The sequence below is a fragment of the Mycetomoellerius zeteki genome, unplaced genomic scaffold, assembly GCF_001594055.1.
Source record: "Mycetomoellerius zeteki isolate Tzet28-1 unplaced genomic scaffold, Tzet1.0 scaffold310, whole genome shotgun sequence".
In the NCBI taxonomy this organism is placed as follows: domain Eukaryota; kingdom Metazoa; phylum Arthropoda; class Insecta; order Hymenoptera; family Formicidae; genus Mycetomoellerius; species Mycetomoellerius zeteki.
Window position 1 is genome coordinate 747,090 of NW_017257295.1, and position 20,984 is coordinate 768,073.

At 35.7% G+C, this 20,984-nt stretch overlaps 1 protein-coding gene across 5 annotated transcripts in view; it reads right to left on the reverse strand.

The window, feature by feature from the left end:
- Nucleotides 1-20,984, reverse strand: part of LOC108724817 (protein abrupt) — a 92,656-nt gene that overhangs the window by 10,546 nt on the left and 61,126 nt on the right. For 4 of the 5 annotated variants that reach the window (XM_018451464.1, XM_018451463.1, XM_018451466.1 and 1 more), the window contains 4 exons: nucleotides 16,084-16,308; nucleotides 15,484-15,684; nucleotides 15,143-15,308; nucleotides 14,233-14,292 (listed from right to left, as the gene is read on the reverse strand). In XM_018451464.1, coding sequence (XP_018306966.1) covers nucleotides 14,233-14,292; nucleotides 15,143-15,308; nucleotides 15,484-15,684; nucleotides 16,084-16,308 — 652 coding nt within the window. Of the gene's footprint in view, nucleotides 1-12,449; nucleotides 13,336-14,232; nucleotides 14,293-15,142; nucleotides 15,309-15,483; nucleotides 15,685-16,083; nucleotides 16,309-20,984 lie in introns of those variants that run through there. The other variant, XM_018451465.1, reaches the window with a different exon arrangement.

A 20,984-nucleotide genomic window follows, 5' to 3' on the forward strand; every position in this document is an offset into this window, starting at 1 on the left:
AACTAATCAAGAATGGAATTTAAATCTTGATGCTTCGTGTACATAAAACTTTCTGAGTCGTAAATAAACTGTCTACTGTTCTCTTAATTTATAAATACTTTCTCATAAACAACTTTAAATAAAATATATTATATAGTTTCCATTTTTCGAAATATATGATACTTTTTTAAAATATTTGTAACATCTATCAATATATATTCAGTTCAATACTTTTCGCTAGAACTACTCTCTATAGAACTACGATCACACCTGGCTTCTGGTACTAGCTTTGTTAACGATTGGTTACATCAGCATTCGGCACGGTTTAGGGTTTAGGTTTATGACAGGTGGTTTGATATATGGCAGTCGTTGAATCAGAGGAAAAGACTCCGAAGGGGTAGAAAAGTTTAATTTAGGTACCCAGTGTAGTTGTCTACAAGCTCCTCCCCTCAATGCGATTTAAGTTTTTCTACTTCTTCGAGAATAAGAAAAAAAAAATATACCGTTCTTTGCGAGATTATTTTTATTTAACTTTCGCCTTTTCGCTCATTTGCTCGCGTGCAGAACATAGACGTAAAAAGTATAAAGCTTCGTACTGCATGAACTACATCACTTTTGTAATAATTGATTGAGGCATTTAAGTCTCTGACCTTGACCAGTATCTGATCTCTTTGCATTCAAGTTTAATTAGCATTTAGCCATATCCGCAGTAACACGTATATGTTTCTAAACACATTAAAATAAATTTATATTTCCGCATATATCTTTTTAATTCTACTGATTATTGATAGAAATTTTTAAAACTCTTACCAATTTTTTAAATTAATCTACACATATATATAATCAGATTTGTCAAAAGTTATTCTTATGATTAAACTAAATTTTATATTTGATTTTATTAATTGATTAAAATATATTATTCAAAATAAATGCAAGATTAAAAATACGCATTACAATGAATAATTATAGAGATAAAACTTATAATTATAGAAATTGAAGTTTTTAGACATGTTACATGACGTGCAGTTTCTGAAACAACACGACAAAACAATTTGCCTTTTGAAGTTTTTCCTACAGAAGTTCGTGGGACGAGACAAGATCACTTTTCCAGAATTGAAAAACCATGTTGCCTGTCGAAAGTTTGACTCAACTATCGGGGTACAATGCATTGTGCGTGAGACATACGTGAAAAAATACATTTAGGTGAAAAGGAAGGAAGGCTGTTTTGTTAGTTAAAATGACTCTCGGCACGTTGGATTTATAAAAGGGGTTGGAACGCTGAGCAACTGGATGGCTGGAGCCACTTGGATGAAACTGAGATTGCTTGGCAATGGCGGCAATAAGGGAAAATACAGAACTATAGAGACATAAAACGAGAGAAACACGATAGACAAGAAGATCAGCATGAAGATAGCTGAAATAAAAACTTATTTTTTCAGCGAGAAGTGAAAACTGTTTTATTGAGTTAGACTTTAAATTTAAATGGAAATAATGAAAAATTTCAAATTAATACGTTATGTAAATTTCCTGTTTTACTTTTTTAAAGTGTGTGTGTGTGTGTGTGTGTGTGTAGTGTATTATTTTTATACTCCTTAGATATGGCAAATATTTTAATAATTTCTTTTTAAAGATTAATTTAAAAGTAAATGCAATAAAATAATTTTCCCATTTATAGAAATGTATTTATGAAATGACTATATATTATTATGAAATAACTAGCAAAATAGCTATCCAACACACATTTTTAGAGAGATATGTCAAAAAAAAATATATCTAAGGCAATAGAAGATCAGAGCAAATACGTGAATACAGCTGATACGGAGGAAGAGTAAGAAAGAATATAGAAGACATTGAAGGGATGGATACTGGTGTGCGTGATGCGCGTCTGTTAAGACATGAGTGCGCGCGTTCCAGGTACATTAGAAGAAATAAAGGGTGGATTTACGTATTCGGAGTAAATTTTGCCTCAGGAGATTGCCGACCAAGATCGCGTGGGACAACAGAAACTGGTAAAAGCTTCGAAAAAAACAAAGTATGAAAAAACAAGTGGTTTATTAAAAAATGGAAAAAATTCAAAACAAAATAAAATAAAAAAGTTCCTAATTTAAGAGAGGTTGTTATTTTTTAAAGCATAAAAAAAGTTTATAGAAGAATATTATTTATAATGTGCGCATTAATCATTCTGAAAGTTACGTCTGCCTACAATTGTGTAACGATTGTTCGAATCCCTGTCGAATTTATAAAAAGAAACTCGACCGATATCAAAGACTTTCAAAAGGAATAACATCCGTAGCGCGCGTGACATGCGTGCATTAAGCTGCGGGTGCGTGAGACTCGGACACGTTAAGAAAAAAAGTAGAGGGTGAATTGACGTAGTTGAAATGACTTTGGTCTGCGAAGGGAGCAGTGAAGGGAAAAGACCGAGGGTTAGGGGGTAGGCGTTTTGGTGATCGGAGGTATCACCGAAGAAGCTTAGGATGGTTGGCAGTGGCGGTGGTGGTGGCGGCGGCGACGGCCGCCGAGTAGTGGTGGTGGTTGAGTGTTACTGAGGGGTGGGTACCGGGGGCAAGTGAGGGCAGATCAATGCGGACATGTGCGGGAAATTGCACAGGGATCGATCCCAGGACCCTCGAGGGAAGCGCGGCCTCTGTGTTTTTCTCTCTGTCACTCCTCTCGCACCTCCCCTGTATACCCTCCCTGTATACCTCCGTCTGTTCTGACTCTCATTTCGCTCCTCTCCACGCTTCCTAAGCCTCACTTTCCCTCTTTCTCTCTCTTTCTCCTCGCGCTTTCGCGCGGATTTCGTTCTTTCGCAAAATGCTCGCTCCCCTGACTGACGAATGCATCGCTTACTGATTTAACTACTGATATACAGATGATCTTTCAACAATTGACGATATTTTTTATGTAACGCTTATTGAAATGGCTTGCCCAATTTCTATCTTAAAATGCTTTAAATCACGCTTCCATTCTGAATTTCATACAAACCTATTGTATTTACTGTATAATTACGTTCCAGACCATTATTTAGTCAACAAAAATTATACATCTTCTGGAAGATTATATATATAATCTTCCATAAGATTATGAAATTAACAATTCAAGAATATTAACTTAATAACAAAAAAATTATTTTTTATAAAAGCTATTTTTAAGATCGATATTATGAAGATGAAATTTAAATAAAAAAGAAAAAAGAGGGTTAAATCGCAGATATTAATGTTCGTAAACAATCGCTATTTCTTATAATGAGTTTTAACAAATGTAGGTCATTTCTAATTTGAGATGCTTCCTTAATTAATAAGTAAAACTTGTAATGAGTAAAGTGAATCTTTACCTTTATATATAGGATAAAATTGATACTGTCTTTCCATTTCTACGAAGCTACTTTAATTTAAAGGTTGGAAAAACTAACCTACCTAAAATCGAATAATAAAATTATACAAATAAAAGATTTACAAAAAGAGGCACTTTAATCCATTTATAAATGTAAGAATTTCACGTTTACAAAGCTTTTTTGACAAAGTAATGATGGATAATAAAATGCAGCAGGTTAGATTTACCATAAGTAAAAAATTAACAAAGAAGAAAATAACAATAACTTGCATTAGAAAGCTTAGGTATACTACGTGGGTGATTTAAGTCAAACCAGGACTTTTATTCTTATATTCATGAAAATAAAAATCCCGGTTTGACTCGAAACCCTACGTATAAGTCAAAAGATAAAATTGAACAAAATACATAACTATTTAAAAAATTTGAAAACCGTGCAATTCTTAAACAAATTTTCTAAAGGAAAATTTGTCACACTATTGTAAAATTGGAAAATAAATTTCTTTCTTTACGCTCTAACCTTGTCATGGTATGAAATTACAAGTATAGGTGTACTTAAAGCAAAAAAAATTTATCATCCGTCTTTTAGAAATAGTGTCCTTTAGTGTCTTTTAGAAAAAGTGTCTTTTAGAAAAAGTGTCTTTTTGAAATAGTGTCTTTTAGAAATAGTGTTGTAAATGGATAGGAATCTTTTGCTGCCATGACAATTGCGATACATTTCCTTTGTAAAGCTCATTTCCACAATTAATCTTAATCGATATTTTACTGCCACACGTTTCTCATGGATGCAGCATCCAAACGGCAACACGGCTTTGCTGTGAAGATTGATTAAACCTGCTACCGCCGCCCATGCGAGGTATATTAAAGACGTGACCCGACATAAAGGATCCTTGTCCTCAGTTCCTATCTCTCTCTCTCCTCTCTCTCTCTCTCTCTCTCTCTCTCTCTCTCTCTCTCTCTCTCTCTCTCTTTCTCATCTTCTTTTCTTCTATGACCACATTGATTTTCCACAGTACTCCACCCTTAGTCCACATTACTCTATCCCTTCCTCCGTCCACTAACTTTTCCTCTGCAAACTCTTCTCCGAAAGAGAATGTACTCCAAGTACAGACAAGCACCGTTCAGACATCCGTGCCTTCTTCCTCGGCGCCTTCTTATCGACACCCGACGTCGCGCGCTGGAGGCCGTGTAGTCGCTGTTTACTCGCGAGTAATCCGGGAACGAGAGCTGGGCCGAGTACTCGAAAGCTTTTGCAAGTTTGATTGAATCTCGGTAGCAAGAGCGCCGCCGGCATCAGAAAATGGACAAGTTGCTAGCTTCGAAGTTCGTTCTGTACGATTCCCATTTTTTATTTTTCCCGCGAAAGTTAGCGGATGTCGCGAACAGAACCGTTTTAGTCGGCACAATTGACTAAAACTTTTGTGTCTTAAACAGAAAAAACGTTTTCAGATTGTAAACGAATTGAATAATTTTCTGTTACGATTAGAATGATAATGCATCCCGAGTTTAAATTGGCGACGGAATAATATTATATAGAAAAGCGAATTAAATACTTTGCATCACGTGATTTATTTAATTTTTTATCAGCCGCATTAGCTTTTTATTTAATATCTTTTATCGTTTAAATTTTGAATTGTGTAAAAAAAATTGAGAGAAAAACTATGTTCATCGTAGCTATAACGGCCATTTGTCTCTCTTAATCAACGTTGCTGGCGTTATTTTTTGAATATCTATTTATTATTGTCAATTTGTTTAAGAGTTCGTGCTTTTTTTCAGATAAAAGCATATTTACGCTTTTCCTCGTTAATGAGATTTCGCCTTTGATGTCCACCGTTTTTATTGCATTAAGTGGATTTCGGAGGTAATTTTTTTTTTAGTCTGCCGCACCACGTTTACCACGCTGTTGTAACGTTCGTGAAATGCATTCTCGTTTTTCGCTCATGTCGACGAGAATCGATAGACCGGGCAGATTAAAGCCGAGTATTCGTAACGACGATTTCGAACGCGCGACGGGAATATAAAGCCAAGTGCGCGCCATGTTTTTTCTCTACCATTTGTTTTTCTTCTATCAATCCATCAAACTTACGCGATATTATTTTCTGAAACTATATTACAAAGTAATTAAGTTTGCAAATCAAAGTTATACAAAACATAATAAACTTTCGCAAATTTTACACTATGATTACCCGACATAATGTCGCATTGTTCGTACCTTGCAAATATTTTCAGGGTTGGAAGCAAAAACGCGTTATCTCATTACAGTTACTTTTTTTTTAGTAAATGGTAACGACGTTATATTATTTTATCAGTAACGGCAATGATGACGTAGTTACAATTTTTGCGTAATGAATATAATCGTTACCTTTACCGTTACTGTGTACACATTTTACCGTGCTATGCACGTAAATAACATGTATACGTATACACAGTATATATGGAATGTGCATAAACGAATTTTAAAAGAAAGGAGTGTTATATTTGATCATGTTGCGATCGACTATAACCACTATGTATTTCGTGTTGAACTGGTTAATTAGCGACGTACAATTGAATGCCACTCTAAAAAAATCTGTGAAAAAAATTCAGAATTCAGTGAAAAAGTAACGGAAATTGTAACTACATTTTTTTTTAGTAACGATAACGTTAACGAGTTATCTTTTCCAATGGGTAGCGAGTAACGATAAGTTATTTTTTACAACGAGTAACGCTAACGAGTAACGGTAACGAGATATTTTTTAAAAGTAACTTTCTCAATCCTGAGACTTTCATATCATGATGTATTTGAATCAGCAAAAATATATTTTATATATCTGAAAGTTTGTTTGCCAAACGGTGTCGCAAAGACTAATGCGGCAAGTTCTGAGAGGGAATTGCAATCGTCATTTGTCCAGAGGACGCAATAATGTACGGTGAACATACCCTCGGCGTAGTCCAAGTCGTCCCACGTGCGACGGCAGTATGTGGATTTCGCGAGAATGAAGGCGGAGAAAAAGGACGCCTGAGACATTAAAGAAATAAGAGACGAAAGGGTCGGTGGGATAAGGTCGGATGAAGGAAAGGCAGATAGATAGGAAAAAGGGGAGAGATACAAACAGTTCAACGTGACACCGTGCATTCGTCTCGTTGCTCCGCTTATCGCGTAAGAATCTCATTTTTATCCTTCCCGCGATGCCCTCCGGCAAAGTTCTGCGCCTTCTAGGCATGAATAGACCACCTATGTAAGTCCTATCCGCTAGCCCTAAACTCCCTGGAATATATTTGATGGCGTCGCCACTCCCGAAATAGGCCATTACATTCAATCTCGTCTCATTTCCGGATCCTTTCTTTTTCTAACCGATCTTTGTTTTTCAACTGCGTTTCGAACATCTCGATTGAGATAATTTGTCATTGATTTATCTTGGGATCTTTCCAATCTTTACAACACGAAGTTTCCTCATTTTCTTAAGTGTTAGAACAGTGTTGACTGAGCTTAAACGTTATATTTATTCGGGGAATTGTTGACAATGGTAGAGAGAAATCGATTACATTTACTCTTAAAATCGATAAGTTTAATTTAAAAAATGCCTTTTAATATAATAAAAATGTCTAAATATGAAAGATTAAACTTATCTTTTTTAAATAAAATTGTAGTAAAAAGTAGGTAGGTATAATATAAAATTAATTGATACTATCTAAGAGAATATACCAATTAAATATTTCTATCCACATAACTGTATAATACGTGAAACATATATTATATTAAAAAATAATGTAATGTCAATATCTATTTTCATCTTCTTCTCGACGTTAAACTTTAAGTAATCGAGTTTTCTTTTTCTCCCGGATACTTTGAGAAAATCAAGACTTGAACGGACATCTGGGGGATACGGGCAGTCAGCAAAGATTAAGAAAGAAGAAGACGAAGAAGAATCTTTCCCCATGTCTCTTCATCCACGTGCTGCGAATGTTCCTGCATGCCCTATACACATGTACACAATGCCGGCACAAACAAGATCGCCGATGAATCACGTGTATGTGCTCTTGCAATCGTTATATGTTCGTTTTTACCATATTGAAATCTACTTGCAATATTTCTCTCTTTCGCGTCATACACGTCGAAAAATATTGCGCAGAAGTATCGAGCAGTGGTGGTCAAACGTTGGTAAAGCCAAGTTTTCCTAGGGGAAATTCGTCAGGAAGATAAGAATCTGACCAAAAAAAAGGCACAGTCGAAACGAAACTATCCGAATCGGATCCGAGTGATAGATGGCTCTAATCTGCCGAGAGTGCGCGATCGAGAGTCAACCTTACAGTAGAAAACATAGATTTGTAGTAGGCTACTAGAATCTAGCGCGAGAGATCGAGATAAGAACCAGCGCAAAAAGAACATAAGTCACGCTGACACGTAATTTCGGTGGCCGGAATGATACGCGTAATTGTCTCGAATGTCACAAGTTAAGATGAAAATGTATGTGCTCGTAGAACTTTTAAATCAAAATAAATTCTCTGAAATTAATGTAATTTTCATGACATATTTTGATTAAATTATTATATATTGTAGGTAAGTATCTCCAAACAAAAAATTATATCCAAGTTTTATATTAATTTTTTTTAATAAGTGCACTGTGAACTCAAAAAAGTTTTAAAGTTTTAATTATAATTAAAGTATTCGGGTGTCTGATAATTAATAATAAAACTCTCGCACAGAGCTCTAAGAACTTTTTCAGAATTTTTTATCAACTTTTTAGTACTGCATTTTCTTATTTTTACCAACATGAGAAAATATGGTATTAAAAAATTCTGAACAAAAATCCGAAAAAATTCTCAGAACTTTTATGAAAAGAAAATAAACAATTTTTATCTCTTGCTGGTGTTCTGTAAAGTTGATAGTATTTGAGTAAAAAATTATTAAAAACCAATATTTAGATTTTTAATAATTAATATCTTGTTAACTATTGCGAAATGGTAGAAGACTTTTCTTCTCGGTTTAATCTATTCTGCCTCTATGCGAGAGTTTTATCATTAATTATCGGACACTCTGTATATATTATGAAGATTAAAATAATAAAATATTTTGATAAAATCGATGAAAATTAAAAGAAATAAAGGATATTTTATCAAATAAAAAAATCACGAACAAAATTCCTCTCCTCTTTTTCATTTTATTTTATTTCAAGTAAGAATTCAACCTAACGTTCTTGTATAAAATCGCATATTATATCGTTCATGGTTGCTTTAATTGCCATCGATGATATGATGTTTTTCAGTCTGTCATAGTTCTGCTATGATTTGTGGTTTTTCTACTATGACAGACTGAAAAACATCAAACAGACTAAAAAATATCAAAAGATAGATATTTTTTAAATAAAGTATCCTAGCTTATACCGAAGAAATTTAGCAAAAATTTCTTGCTTAGTGTGATATTTACACCTGTGATATCTACAGCTAGCTTGAAGCAAGTTTACTACAGCGATTTAATCAAGATTCAATAGCTTGTCAAATCAGAATTTTTACAATCCTTATAAATTGAAAAAATATCATGTAAAATTACTAATTTATTTTTAATTTACTACACTGTCCATTATAATACGAATATTGCACGATATATCAGTTTGAATTTGGCAATGTTATTAATAAAAAAAAAGACAAAAGACAGACTTAGAAATAAAAAAACTATTGTTACTAAAGTACTATTCAGCCGAAACCTTCTATCTCAAAACTTGTGAAGGATCATATATATCTTCAAAGTAAACCGAAAGTACTCGTAAACGACAATCATCAATCATAGCTGCGAGAATCATGCGGGTGGCTGCGCAGTCTAGCAGCTGATCCTATACTATCGTTTTCTCCCTCTTGTTACTGGGTTACCGCACGTCCTAAAACGGAAGTGAATTCCATCCCCGACCGCACCCGCGAGTGTAGTACCGGTGAGTGCTTTTAGGCGGGGCCGCATTCGTATAAGGCGACGGGCTTTACGCCGATGGCACGAAATAAGCAGAACGAAAAGGGTAAGGGAAGAAAGGCGGTTGGAGTAAGAAGAACGTGCGCGGATAAGGAGACAGAGTGGCAGTCGAGAGAGGGGGTTGCTGAGAACAAATGCGAAGCTCTGCCTCCATTTACGTCGGGGGGTTGCGAGCGTCAGGGGTTGGCACGAGGTACGGGATGGAAGAAATTCGTGGAAACACCGCGGAATTGGATAAGCCGGCGGGGTTTGTTTTGTCAGGGGTTCGCAACGAGGATAAACGTAGCGACTGAGATCGCGTGGTCGATGGTCATAGGCCTGAATATCGCGTGCCTGAATATCCCAGCAAATTTTCTCTTGCTCGCTCATTCACTCGCTCGCTTGCTCGACCGTCTGCGCGGAAATCGACAATCTACTAACCCGAGACAGGCACTCGTGTTGTTAACAAGCGCCGCCAGATCGATGGATCGAAACTGTGTTTCCCTGGTTAAATTAATATTCCCTCGAAATGCTTACTTTTCACGAATGGCTAAATTACCTCCTCCTCACCCCATATCATCCCATAAGTTTGCTAGCCTTTCCTAGGAAGTCATTCTGCTATTTTTAGTGACTATATGAACTATGGCACTGTTTAATAGAATTCACGGAAATTTTGCATTGTTTTAAAAATTATAAGCAAACATCTTTCTTATCTGGTAAAAGCACAAGTGTAAAGATACTCGGTACTGAAACAATGCAATATATTTTTAAAATGTAAATCGATAATGTTTAGTTTATCTCAATTTTCAACCATAAAGAAATAGATTTTCTAACGTTCCAATATTTGTCCAACAGCAAAGTTAAGAAAATTTAGAAATTCATTCTTAGTACCACTGTCATTATTATTGTCAGCTATTGTAGTACTGCACGTGGTACTCTAAACCGCAATGCAATAAAGGAAAGTGGTTGCAATTAATTTTTTTTAGATATTATCCTGCAATGCGATTCGCCAATCTCATTCTCCGCCGTAGAGAAAGTGCGGAAGGAGAACGGGTCCTTATCCGAACTATTGTCGAGACGAGAGACGGCGATCGAAAGCCCGACAATGGAATTGCGATTATCGTCCGAGCAGGGTTGCTTGCCCTCATCAAACCCTATATACGCGAGGGCGAATCGAATGGTATGGAACACGATGAGAGACAGGGAGAGGTATCAGCGAAGGAAAGAGGGAATGGGAGGGTGAGGGACGGGATCGGCATGGGGTGGAGGAGCAAGATAGAGTTAGAGAGAAACGAGCGGGAGGTACTAGGTGCTGTTTGTTGAATCCTCGAGATCAATACGACGTACCCTATCTCTTTCTCCCTCGTAATATTGCGGACGATGGCGTGCGTGACACACATATATGTTCATGTTCCCGATACACGTCACGAAAGGCAAAGTGATGCTGTACCAATTGATCACCGATTTTTCACGAAAGCGTTTGTCAATCTTGTCAATGAGAAATGGACAAAATTGTGATGTACGAATAGCTTGATTGTCCATTTTCAATTCTTTTCTATAAGATAAATTGACGTAGTGATGAACGGGGGAAATTCGTGATTAATATTGCGTACATCAGTCATGCCAATTACGATAAATTGCTGCCGTGAGATTGTAGCTAGTACCTCCATTTCCGATAATTATGCAAAATAATATTACAAAATTCTATTCAAGCAAGTTTCAAAATGGAAGTAACGTTCTTAAAAAATCGATTATCTTCTTTTAACCCTATCTATATACAAATAATGTTTATAAATATATAAATATATATTTATATAAATACATATACATATTTATATAAATATATAAATATATATATACACATACACATTTAGAATTCAAGCCTCATCGATATTTCATATATATAAATATTTAAAAGCTTTCCTTCACAGAAAGAAGCGATACAAGAAATTAATAACAATAGCCTTTGAAGGTGAAAGTCCGTATCTACTTTCACATCCATTTCTGAATAATTCTTCATTCCGCACATTTCTTCCATAAAAGCAGGCAATGACTATACCATAAGAGGGTGGCTTCACAACGCGAGCCTGCTTTTCAAAAAATGCAGTTGGTCATACCGCCTTATTTATCGCACTAGTTATAACGCGGTAAAGGAAGCTCTCGCGGAGCGAGAACTTTTTCTAGTTTTGTCTCTCTCACGCTCTCCCCCGTTCTTTCTTTTCCGACCAATCGAGGAGGCCTGCTTATCGTCAACGCGAAGGGTGAACTGCGCACTGCGGTATGGGACGAAAATAGGTCGGCCAATTCTCGTACCAGCACCCTCTTTCGCCTCCGCCTTACCTATCGACACCTCCGCACCCTTATCCGAACTCTAATAAAAAACGAATACCTACGAGTGTGAGCTTCGATCGTTTAGGCGCGGCCTTTCCGACGCACACTCAGGGTCAAATTTAACCACCGTTGATGCGCTGAGAGGGAGGCCGAATGTGTAATCAAATCATTCGAAAAGTGTTACATTAATAACTAATACTTCGAAGTAAGATACATGTAAATGTTAATTTGTTTTCTCTCGATTAAGTATATTTAATGTAATAACAAAAATATTATATTATAAAATAATGAGAAGCATACCTTTAACAAATGTATAAGAAATAGAATCGGATTGTAATTAAATTAAAAAATTTAAATATTCATCGTTCTCGTATGAACAAATTGAGTATTATTAAGTTTTTCTCGGTATAATTAAAAAATAAAAAGTAAAAAAAACAGAAACTTGCAATTAATTGTATGATTTCCTCATCCATAAAGAAATAATAATTAAGATATTCATATAACATGCAAATCGGAGCAAAAACTCTTCGTCATAATTTATATTCGTTAAATAAAATAAAATTAGTTACAAACTCTTCTCAAAATATAAAATTACTTTGTGCAGTCTTATTAAACTGTATAATTGCACGCCATTGTAAAAAGATGTGCAATTATCTTTCAATATTCAATATCAATAATTATCAAATAAATGAATATTAAAGTTTATGTTTGAATCTACGCACCTTCCTTCAGCGCATCTCATAGAAAAAAAAAATATATTACATCTATAATCATGATATCGTCAGCGTCAACTCACTTTCGCTGAAGACACAAGCACACAACTGCGCAACGCGTTGTTCACATTTGATTTCTTCATAGCGCAATAACAATCGATTCATCACTATAAAAACGTCTGTCAAAAGTTTTCACAAGGGAATCACAAATTATGAGGCATCAATGAATGCGATTCTTTCGCGCGCATGTATGTAAATCGCAAGCCCTCTTCGATCAATTTCCAGATTGCTGCTTGTCTTCGGATCATCTCTCTCTGTCAGCCGGGGAATATTATTGTTGAGACTGTTGGCTTGCGGAAACTTGTGAGGCAGACTGCAAAGATTGCTGTTGCGCCTGCACGTGTGTCTGTATCTGGTGATACAGAGGGTAAGTTTTTCTCTTTCTGATGCCATGCATGGAAAGCAGATGAATCTGCAAGTACTGCTTGGTCTTGAATTGCTTGTTGCACACGTGACACGAGATATACTCAGTCTGCACAGTGTGAACGTTAACAATGTGCTGCTTTAAATTAGAATTGTTCGAGTATATCTTGCCGCATTCGGGACACTTGGGTTTACCGATGTGATTGGCGTCCTCCCTTTGCTGATGATATCGCCTGTGAGATTGCTGATGGAGTATCGCCATATCGATCTTGTCCTTCGCGCAAGACTGCAGTATTAGATTTAGTTGCTCACTCTTGACAGAAGTGCTCTGCTGGAGATTTTGGAGATTGTTCTGCAGTTTCTGATGCATCATCGTAAGTTGCTCACTGTTTAGGTTATTGAGGGAGTTGAGGGCATTGAGGGTGTGTTGCTGCGACGACTGTTGGCTGGTGGTATGGTGGTGATGATGCTGATGGTGATGATGCTGAAGCAAGGCCGAGAGATCCTGCCCTTTCGAGTTGTGACCTCCGCCGCTCTGGTAGGTTTCAGACCCGGCGTGCTCGTTCTTGGAGGATGAACCCGGCAGCCAACCGGAACTCGAACTTGAACCATCTCCTCCAGAGGGCTGCCACCGCCCTGGAACCACCAGCCAATGTCAGTCCTCAGCCAACCTCGTACGATTCCTTAAACACTATTCAATCGCTTTTTTTGCCTCCCACTGCCCTTTCTTATGTATTTTTTTTTCAACTTTCTCTTTTCTGAAAGTATATTTCCAGGTTTTAAAGACAAGGTTTTGCCCTCAATAATTTTTGTACCCTTCCCCAACGAGTCTCTCCCTAAATCTAGAATCGAATTCAATCCTTCGTTTCAAGTTAATATGGCGACTTTTAATTGTTCCTGGCGCTCTTGTGCGCCCTATATTGTTCGTCTCTTCTTCATTATCTTCCCATATCGCGATTTGTTTCCAATTCTTATTCAAATTGAGACCGAATAAGATCACTACATTGATATATAGTACACGCATAATTAAGATTATTTTAGATAATTACGAATAATATAAGTTTAGATTTACAATTCGATTCCTGAGCCTGAAAATTTTGTTGATATTGCAAGTAGCGACGCGAATCGATTTCACACTTACACAATTTTTCAAGGTAATATACGATGTCGAAAATAAGCTTCACATCACAGACAAAGACAGTGACGAAGATACAATATGATCATTTTCGAATAAAAAGGTCATTGCATGATAGTTACTATGAAAAAGATTTATGTCTCTGCCATGTAAGATACGCCATAATAATGAAAATCATAGAAGAGCCGTTGAGATGCGACTCCATAATACGTTGCTGCTCACCGTGTGATAAGAGGGGTAGCTGACAAGGGATGCAAGGGTTGTGAGAGGTACGAGAGTTTCATGCATTCAACGCAACAACGAGAGATCAGAGTCTTAGGAAACGACGGAAGGATACTAGTCTGGGCTTTAAGAATGTTTAAAAGGGTGAGATCAAATCGTAGATTTGATAAACTTACCGTAGTTTGGATCCTGATTGGCTACCTGATGCATACCGGAAGGTCCTGGCATATTCATGCCTGTAATTTAAAAATAGAGAGTCAATTAGATTAATTACACACAAAAGATGTGTGTTATTATTTAAAAAATTTAATATTATTAAATAAGACAGAAAAGTGCAATTATTTATTTATATGTTAAATATGAAGTGCAATTTATTATCTTAAGTAAATTGTCATGAATTAAAAATAGAATATTGATTTTTTAATACTTAATATTATGCAGTATACATTAACATTACAAAGTCAACTACTGTTTTATGGTAAATATAAATATAAATCATGAGATTTGTATCGCTCAATTGACTAGAGCACAAGTAAACGAAATCAAATTATGTTAATAATATGTTAGTTTATTACATTTCATAATAGATTCATATTAACACATTTTCATAAGTCAAAGAATACAATGAAATTATGTACACAAATAGAAATAATTGTAATTATTCATTAATTAATTTTAATTGAAGCCGTAATTAGTAATTAAGTCGGGCTAATTGCTAATTACGAAAGTAATTAGTAACTGGACGAGGAATTAATAATTAATTACAAATGTAATTAGTAATTAAATGTGCCATTAATTAAAAAACTAATTTGCATCCTTTCGACAAAACTGGGATTTCTTTGGTCCAACATAAATTCATCTCTGCCTTATAAATACCGAAGTAGCCGATATTTATTAATATATAAGCAATTATCAATATAAAACATATTTTTAAAACAGATCAATAATCTGCTTATTCTTGGAGTATATGATTTATTCATTATTGAATGAATTTCAAACAGAGCAAACAATATAACAATATGTTAAACATAAAATATTTTACAAGGTTCAATGTGAGAATTTCAAACATAAAAGCCAAATAATTACCTTGAAGACTTAACAACGCTGCAGGGAAGCTGTTTCGATGGTGTTCTATAGAATCATTTAGAATATCACTTGGCTCGGTCTTCACTGCATTAAGAATACTGCCGTGATTCGACACATCCTCCTCGTTTTCTGACATAGAATTCGAATCTTCGCCAGTTGACTGTGCCTGAAAGTTAACAAAATACCCTCATATTTGTAAAATATTAGTAAAAAATACCTATAATCATTGCAAAGATATTAATCGGTTTCATAAAATTTAAATTTACAATTTGGCGCGCAAATACGTTTATGTGTAATAGAGCATCGTTATTATTGCCTAACTTGACATAATCCTTACTCACCTGTATATTATTTGTGGATGTCGTGTGTATCGTGGGACCACCTTCGAGTGCTTGGCCTAACAAGGATTCCTGAAGATCCAATTTTGGTTCGACGTGGTTTCCTATTGGCGGACTGTAACTTCTTGCTCGCTTTTCCGGTGGACTCAACTCACTTTCATTGAGATCCCCTCTGCCGTTATCTTGCCAGTTACGTGGGGTTGCCTGATCAAATTAAAGATAATATACGGATGATAGTACAGCATATCCATGAAAAAGGCAATGCAATCATTCTTCATAATTTAGTTCCAATTAATATTTAACATTCGATAATCTAATTATATGTATAATCAGAGAAACTCCAGATACTCCATTATTAAAACTTCCACGTAATATTTGTCTAACGTCTATTATAAGTCGTGAAATTAAAAGCTAAAGGACGAAGCAGGAAATTCTAGCCGGGATTCCGCCTGTCACGATGGCGGCGACGGCGTAGTGTTAAAAGCACATTAATTAAAATTCGTTTTAATTAAGGCTAAATTAATTAAAAGTTCGAAACCAGCCGTATAATTCGTATAATTAATTTTCCAACTTCCATATTAAACTGCCGCGGGGACAACTTACAGGTGCGCTACCGTTGTTGCCGGCCGACGACGATGGAATTTTCGTGGCGCCGCTATTAACGTCCGCCAAACCCCGCACTTGAAGCATTTGAGCTGTCTTCAGGAAAGCAGGTAACTGCTCTTGACCCACGTGTACTTCCCCGTGATACATAAAACGTAGCAAGGATTCCATGTCCGACGAAGCCACATCCTTCAGGATTACAATTGGGTGAGGACATGGATTTGCCTGCGCAAAAGTTAAAATTTCCTTCGAATTCACATTTTCATAAATTAATAATGCAAAATACTTAAATGAGTATCCTAACGTAATTTCAACATTATTACAAAATGTTATAATTCTATTTTTCTATAATTATATCTAAAATTGTTTAATATCTTTACTTGTTTGTAGAAAATTACTTTAATTTGCGAAACAAAATAAAATAAAATTGTAAAATTATAAACTTTTAAAATAACTTGTAATTCATTCAATTTCAAACTCGTACAATATACTGCTCAACATTATCCATTCAATCGAACAATCGTACACGCAGCGCTGATTCAAGCGAGATTTGATATAAGATACCAGTGTCAAATTAATCGCAGCTATTAATTATCAGCCTATCCTGGGCAGCCATTAGTACAGTTATCTTATACGTAGCGTGGCAATTACAAAAAGTATGCGCTCTAACTAACGCATGATCGATCAAGGTAATCGATCCATCAGGAAGCGCGCGATTTTTCTAATCGTAGATTCATACGAGAGAAGATCGGAAACCAAGAGAGATACATCGATCCTCTATCAGCAAGAGGTCAAAAGGTTTGACGGTAACGAATACTATCCTTTCTTTCGCTCTTCTCCGAGTACAGAACAGAACGTTTCTCACGTATACTGAAATTCAACAAACCATATACACTTAGATATCCATCGTGCAAAAAGAAGAATAACATTTCTTTTCTTCCTTTCAAAGTAAACGATTCAACATCGGCTAAAGGTTAAGAGGTATACGAGGATTCTGATCGATACCTAGCAAATCGATCCCTCTTGCAAAGTGCTTAATCCTATCCATCGATGGACACGCAGGAGGGAGTCTGACGGCCGATTAATTTGTAACGATTTACAAGCGAGATGCATATAATCAGCGTCGTTTAATCCACGTCGGAGCTACCCTTCATCTTAGTGCATTGCTGCATCGATTTGTACGTTTAAACCCACATAAATCGTCAATTTTTCGTAAATACGCACAGCAGGGCGACTTGAAAGATTTTAAACTACGAGATAAAATACATTAATACACGCTGATAAATTATAATTACTTTTACCTTTATTTAAACTCATGCATGAAGAACGTAACTGATTTAGAAATCATTGCATCGTTGTTTAATCAAGTGAAACTTTAAACAAAGTGAAAAACTTTACCTTGATACAGGTAATTACAAGAATGAATTCTAAAGCAAGATGACGTAAAATGTGTCCTTATTGCCAAGAGTGCCCCAAATACCTTCTCACCTTTCTCATCAACGAATTGACTGAGTGAAATCGCTTTTCGCCGATGGTTAATTGCCTCCACGAATAGTCACGCTCGACGGCCAATTGATTCGTAACGACAATTTATAACCACGACGCGTATAATGATCGATACTCAATCTACGTCGGGATGTTCCCGTATACCTGAGGCATCAATTCTTGCACCTGTCAGACCAGCGAATTAACTCTTAATATTGAATGATCTTCGAGATCGTTAGATGGTGACAATTGATCCTCACAAGCAAAGTTACACGTATATATATAGTTATCGTTTTGCTTTTATGAAGAAATTCGTGTTCATATCTTATTCTATTACATAATGTTTAGATTTATAACATACCATTTACATCTAAAATATTGTATCATTTAATAATTATGTGCATACACGGAAAGAATGGTTTTGCTAAAGTATCTAAAAATTTAACTAGATACAGATTTAAAAATAATTATATAGACGTTCAAGCTGGTTGCGAGACTATATCAAACTTTTTGCAATATTATTCATTATGCTTGAGTGTCCTACATAATTATTTTGATGGTCCAACATAATTATTTTCAAAGTTTTGTATCTAACTAAATTTTTAGATTTAACAAAATCATTCTTTCCGCGTGATTGAAGGCAAAATTATCAAAATTATCAAGATAATCGTTTAATCGGTACAAGTACCTTCCATTTTACTTTTTCTATTAACTTTTTCTATTTATTATTTCTTATTTACTTATTTTTACTACTTCTTAATTAATCATAATTACTTATTTATTGATTCATCTCTTTTATTTGTATAAACCTACGTAATAATTATAAGATAACTGTTTTAAATTTCTAAATAAATATATGACGTATATTTTAATAATATGTAAACATGCGATGTGTTCTCGGTTAGATGAAGAGTTATATCGATATATAACGGCATCGATCGCGATCGTTCTTGCGAAAAAACCGCGAGAGCAGACCGCATAAAGCGGAGGCGTCTCACGATGTATGTACGTCATGGCAATATTATACGAAGTGCTAGTGCCATTATCGACAGCGATATTAATTATAATTAATGAACCTCCTGGGATGGCGCGGCTTTCCGTACGCCTTGCCTACACAGTTACATCGAAACGACGTGATGCTGCACATATACACGCTGTAACGCGAGACGTATGTATGTACAATGCCGCGACCTCAGCGAAGAACCGTTCCAACTTCGATTATCGATGCCCCGAATTTAACGTCGGTACGTGAAAACCCACGGCAGCGGAGGAGGGTTCGACGCTGCCATGTGCAGAGGCATTTATTATTGGCTAGTATCGACTTAACGTCTGTGCACGCGGTGCAGCGAGGTGCGGCGTCTCGATTTATTGGACTGCATGCAACGGAACGTATCGGATAAATGGTTCTTGAGATGGAAAAGCAAGGTGCGCGTATATTGCATAGAAATAATGTAACTGAAAGAATATGTTAATAAGCTAAATTAAAAACCTTGATTGCATTCAGGAAGATTTATTATAAATTTCGAGATTGGCATAATTTAGTCGAAATATTTACGACATGTACAACATATATATTAATTATATACATTTTAATTATTTATATACATAAATACATATAAATGATATTTGACTTTTCTTGTTGAGAAATAACTTTAAAAAATGATGAACAGAAAGCTAAATTTTTTTCTCAGCGAATATAATCGTACAATGCAATATCATAATTGGAGAACTATATTTTATTAAATGCCGATAGCCGCTTCGTAATAAAAGAAAAAAAATCTATGCTGGTCGAGCGTTTTATCTCGACAAAAGCATGACTTAATCAATCGAATACATTGAGATTCATCTCTCGAAGGGCAGTTTCCGCGGCGCGTAGGAGAGAAATATTTTTACCAATAATCCCGCAGTTATACAACGCACTTTTTAATAATAATTATGCAATTGAATAAACGATTCTTATTATACGATATAAAATAAAGAAAAGTTCAATTGCGAGCAATCCAGAACATTCGTTGTAATATTTTATCATTATATCACATTTGTGTGTCATAATTCGAGGAGATAATGTTAATGAAGGACTTACCGATACAAATTTTTAGAATAAAAAATATAAATAAACTTTTCTTTCAATTTCTAATTTATTTTCACATACGTTTATCTTGGGGAAATTTCGACGAGCGCATTTATTTTGAGGTCTTGTGAATATTAAGGATATCATATATGATTCCTCGATAACTTTATCGGGTGCTGGAAAGCTCGTTGATGGGAATAACTCAAATAATTGAAGTAGTGGAAATAATCACTTGTCTGCAGGTATCTGCACACCTTTAGAATTCCACAATGAAAAGAGATAAAGTGAAACAGAGAAGCAGAAGAAGGAAGACAATGGATGGTGCAAAAGGGGAGGAGAATGAGAACACTACGAACTCCTTTATCGCATTAACCAACTCAATTAACAACTTTGAGACGAGACACCATCCTCTCTAATTAGACCTAACGGGATTAAAACGGGTCAATAATTAATTGTATGATCGCGTGTGCGTCAGAGCAGAATAGGCGAATGATCAAAGAGCCTCCGATTAATTCGCGAGATACGTATCGATCTGCACAATATATATCATCATGATTCCCTAACGGATGATACTTATTCGATTACAATGTGTATGCGAGGATACGTCGACATAACTGCTAATTACACTTCATCATTTGCTTGCAAAATATAATTCTCTCCAAAGGGACTATATGTTTAATTCTATTATAATTATACATAAAATTATACATTGAATATTGATGCAATCTATCATCAAAGATCTTGTTATAGTATCACATCGTTGTGCTTGTTATCAAATGAAATCTAATTGATAAATTGCTCGTGTACACTTCGTCCAACAAACAATTTGTCTCAATCATCAAAAATGGCCGCCGGATATAATATAATATTTTTACCTATATACATAACCCGTTTAATCGATTCTCAGAATTCGATCTGCGTGCTTACCCCAGCAATGTGTACTAATTCTTCATTTCTGGCGGAAACCAATATCCTCTAAAAAAGAATGTAAATAAGATACCGATCTATCTATCATTACAGTCTATCTCATTTGTCTAGTCAGTTGGTAAGTTTCCGTCATGATTTTTCGTGCATCGACGCTCACATGGCTTGTAACGTGGGAAATCTTGCGCCAGCCTTATTAACGACTCCTCGTAAGTCCCCCGTGCCGCACACTGTGCATGCACGATTTTTCCTCGAATCACCGGCGTCGTTCGACCATAATTATCCAACCACCTGAGAGCGATCGCGCGGCGGAATCCAGAACGTCCGCTTTCTAAAATCCGCAAAGCAACGGTGCGGGGAAGATCGTGGCAAACGATTAAGAATCGGCCGCGTGATCGAACGGCACCGATAATTGATTAGT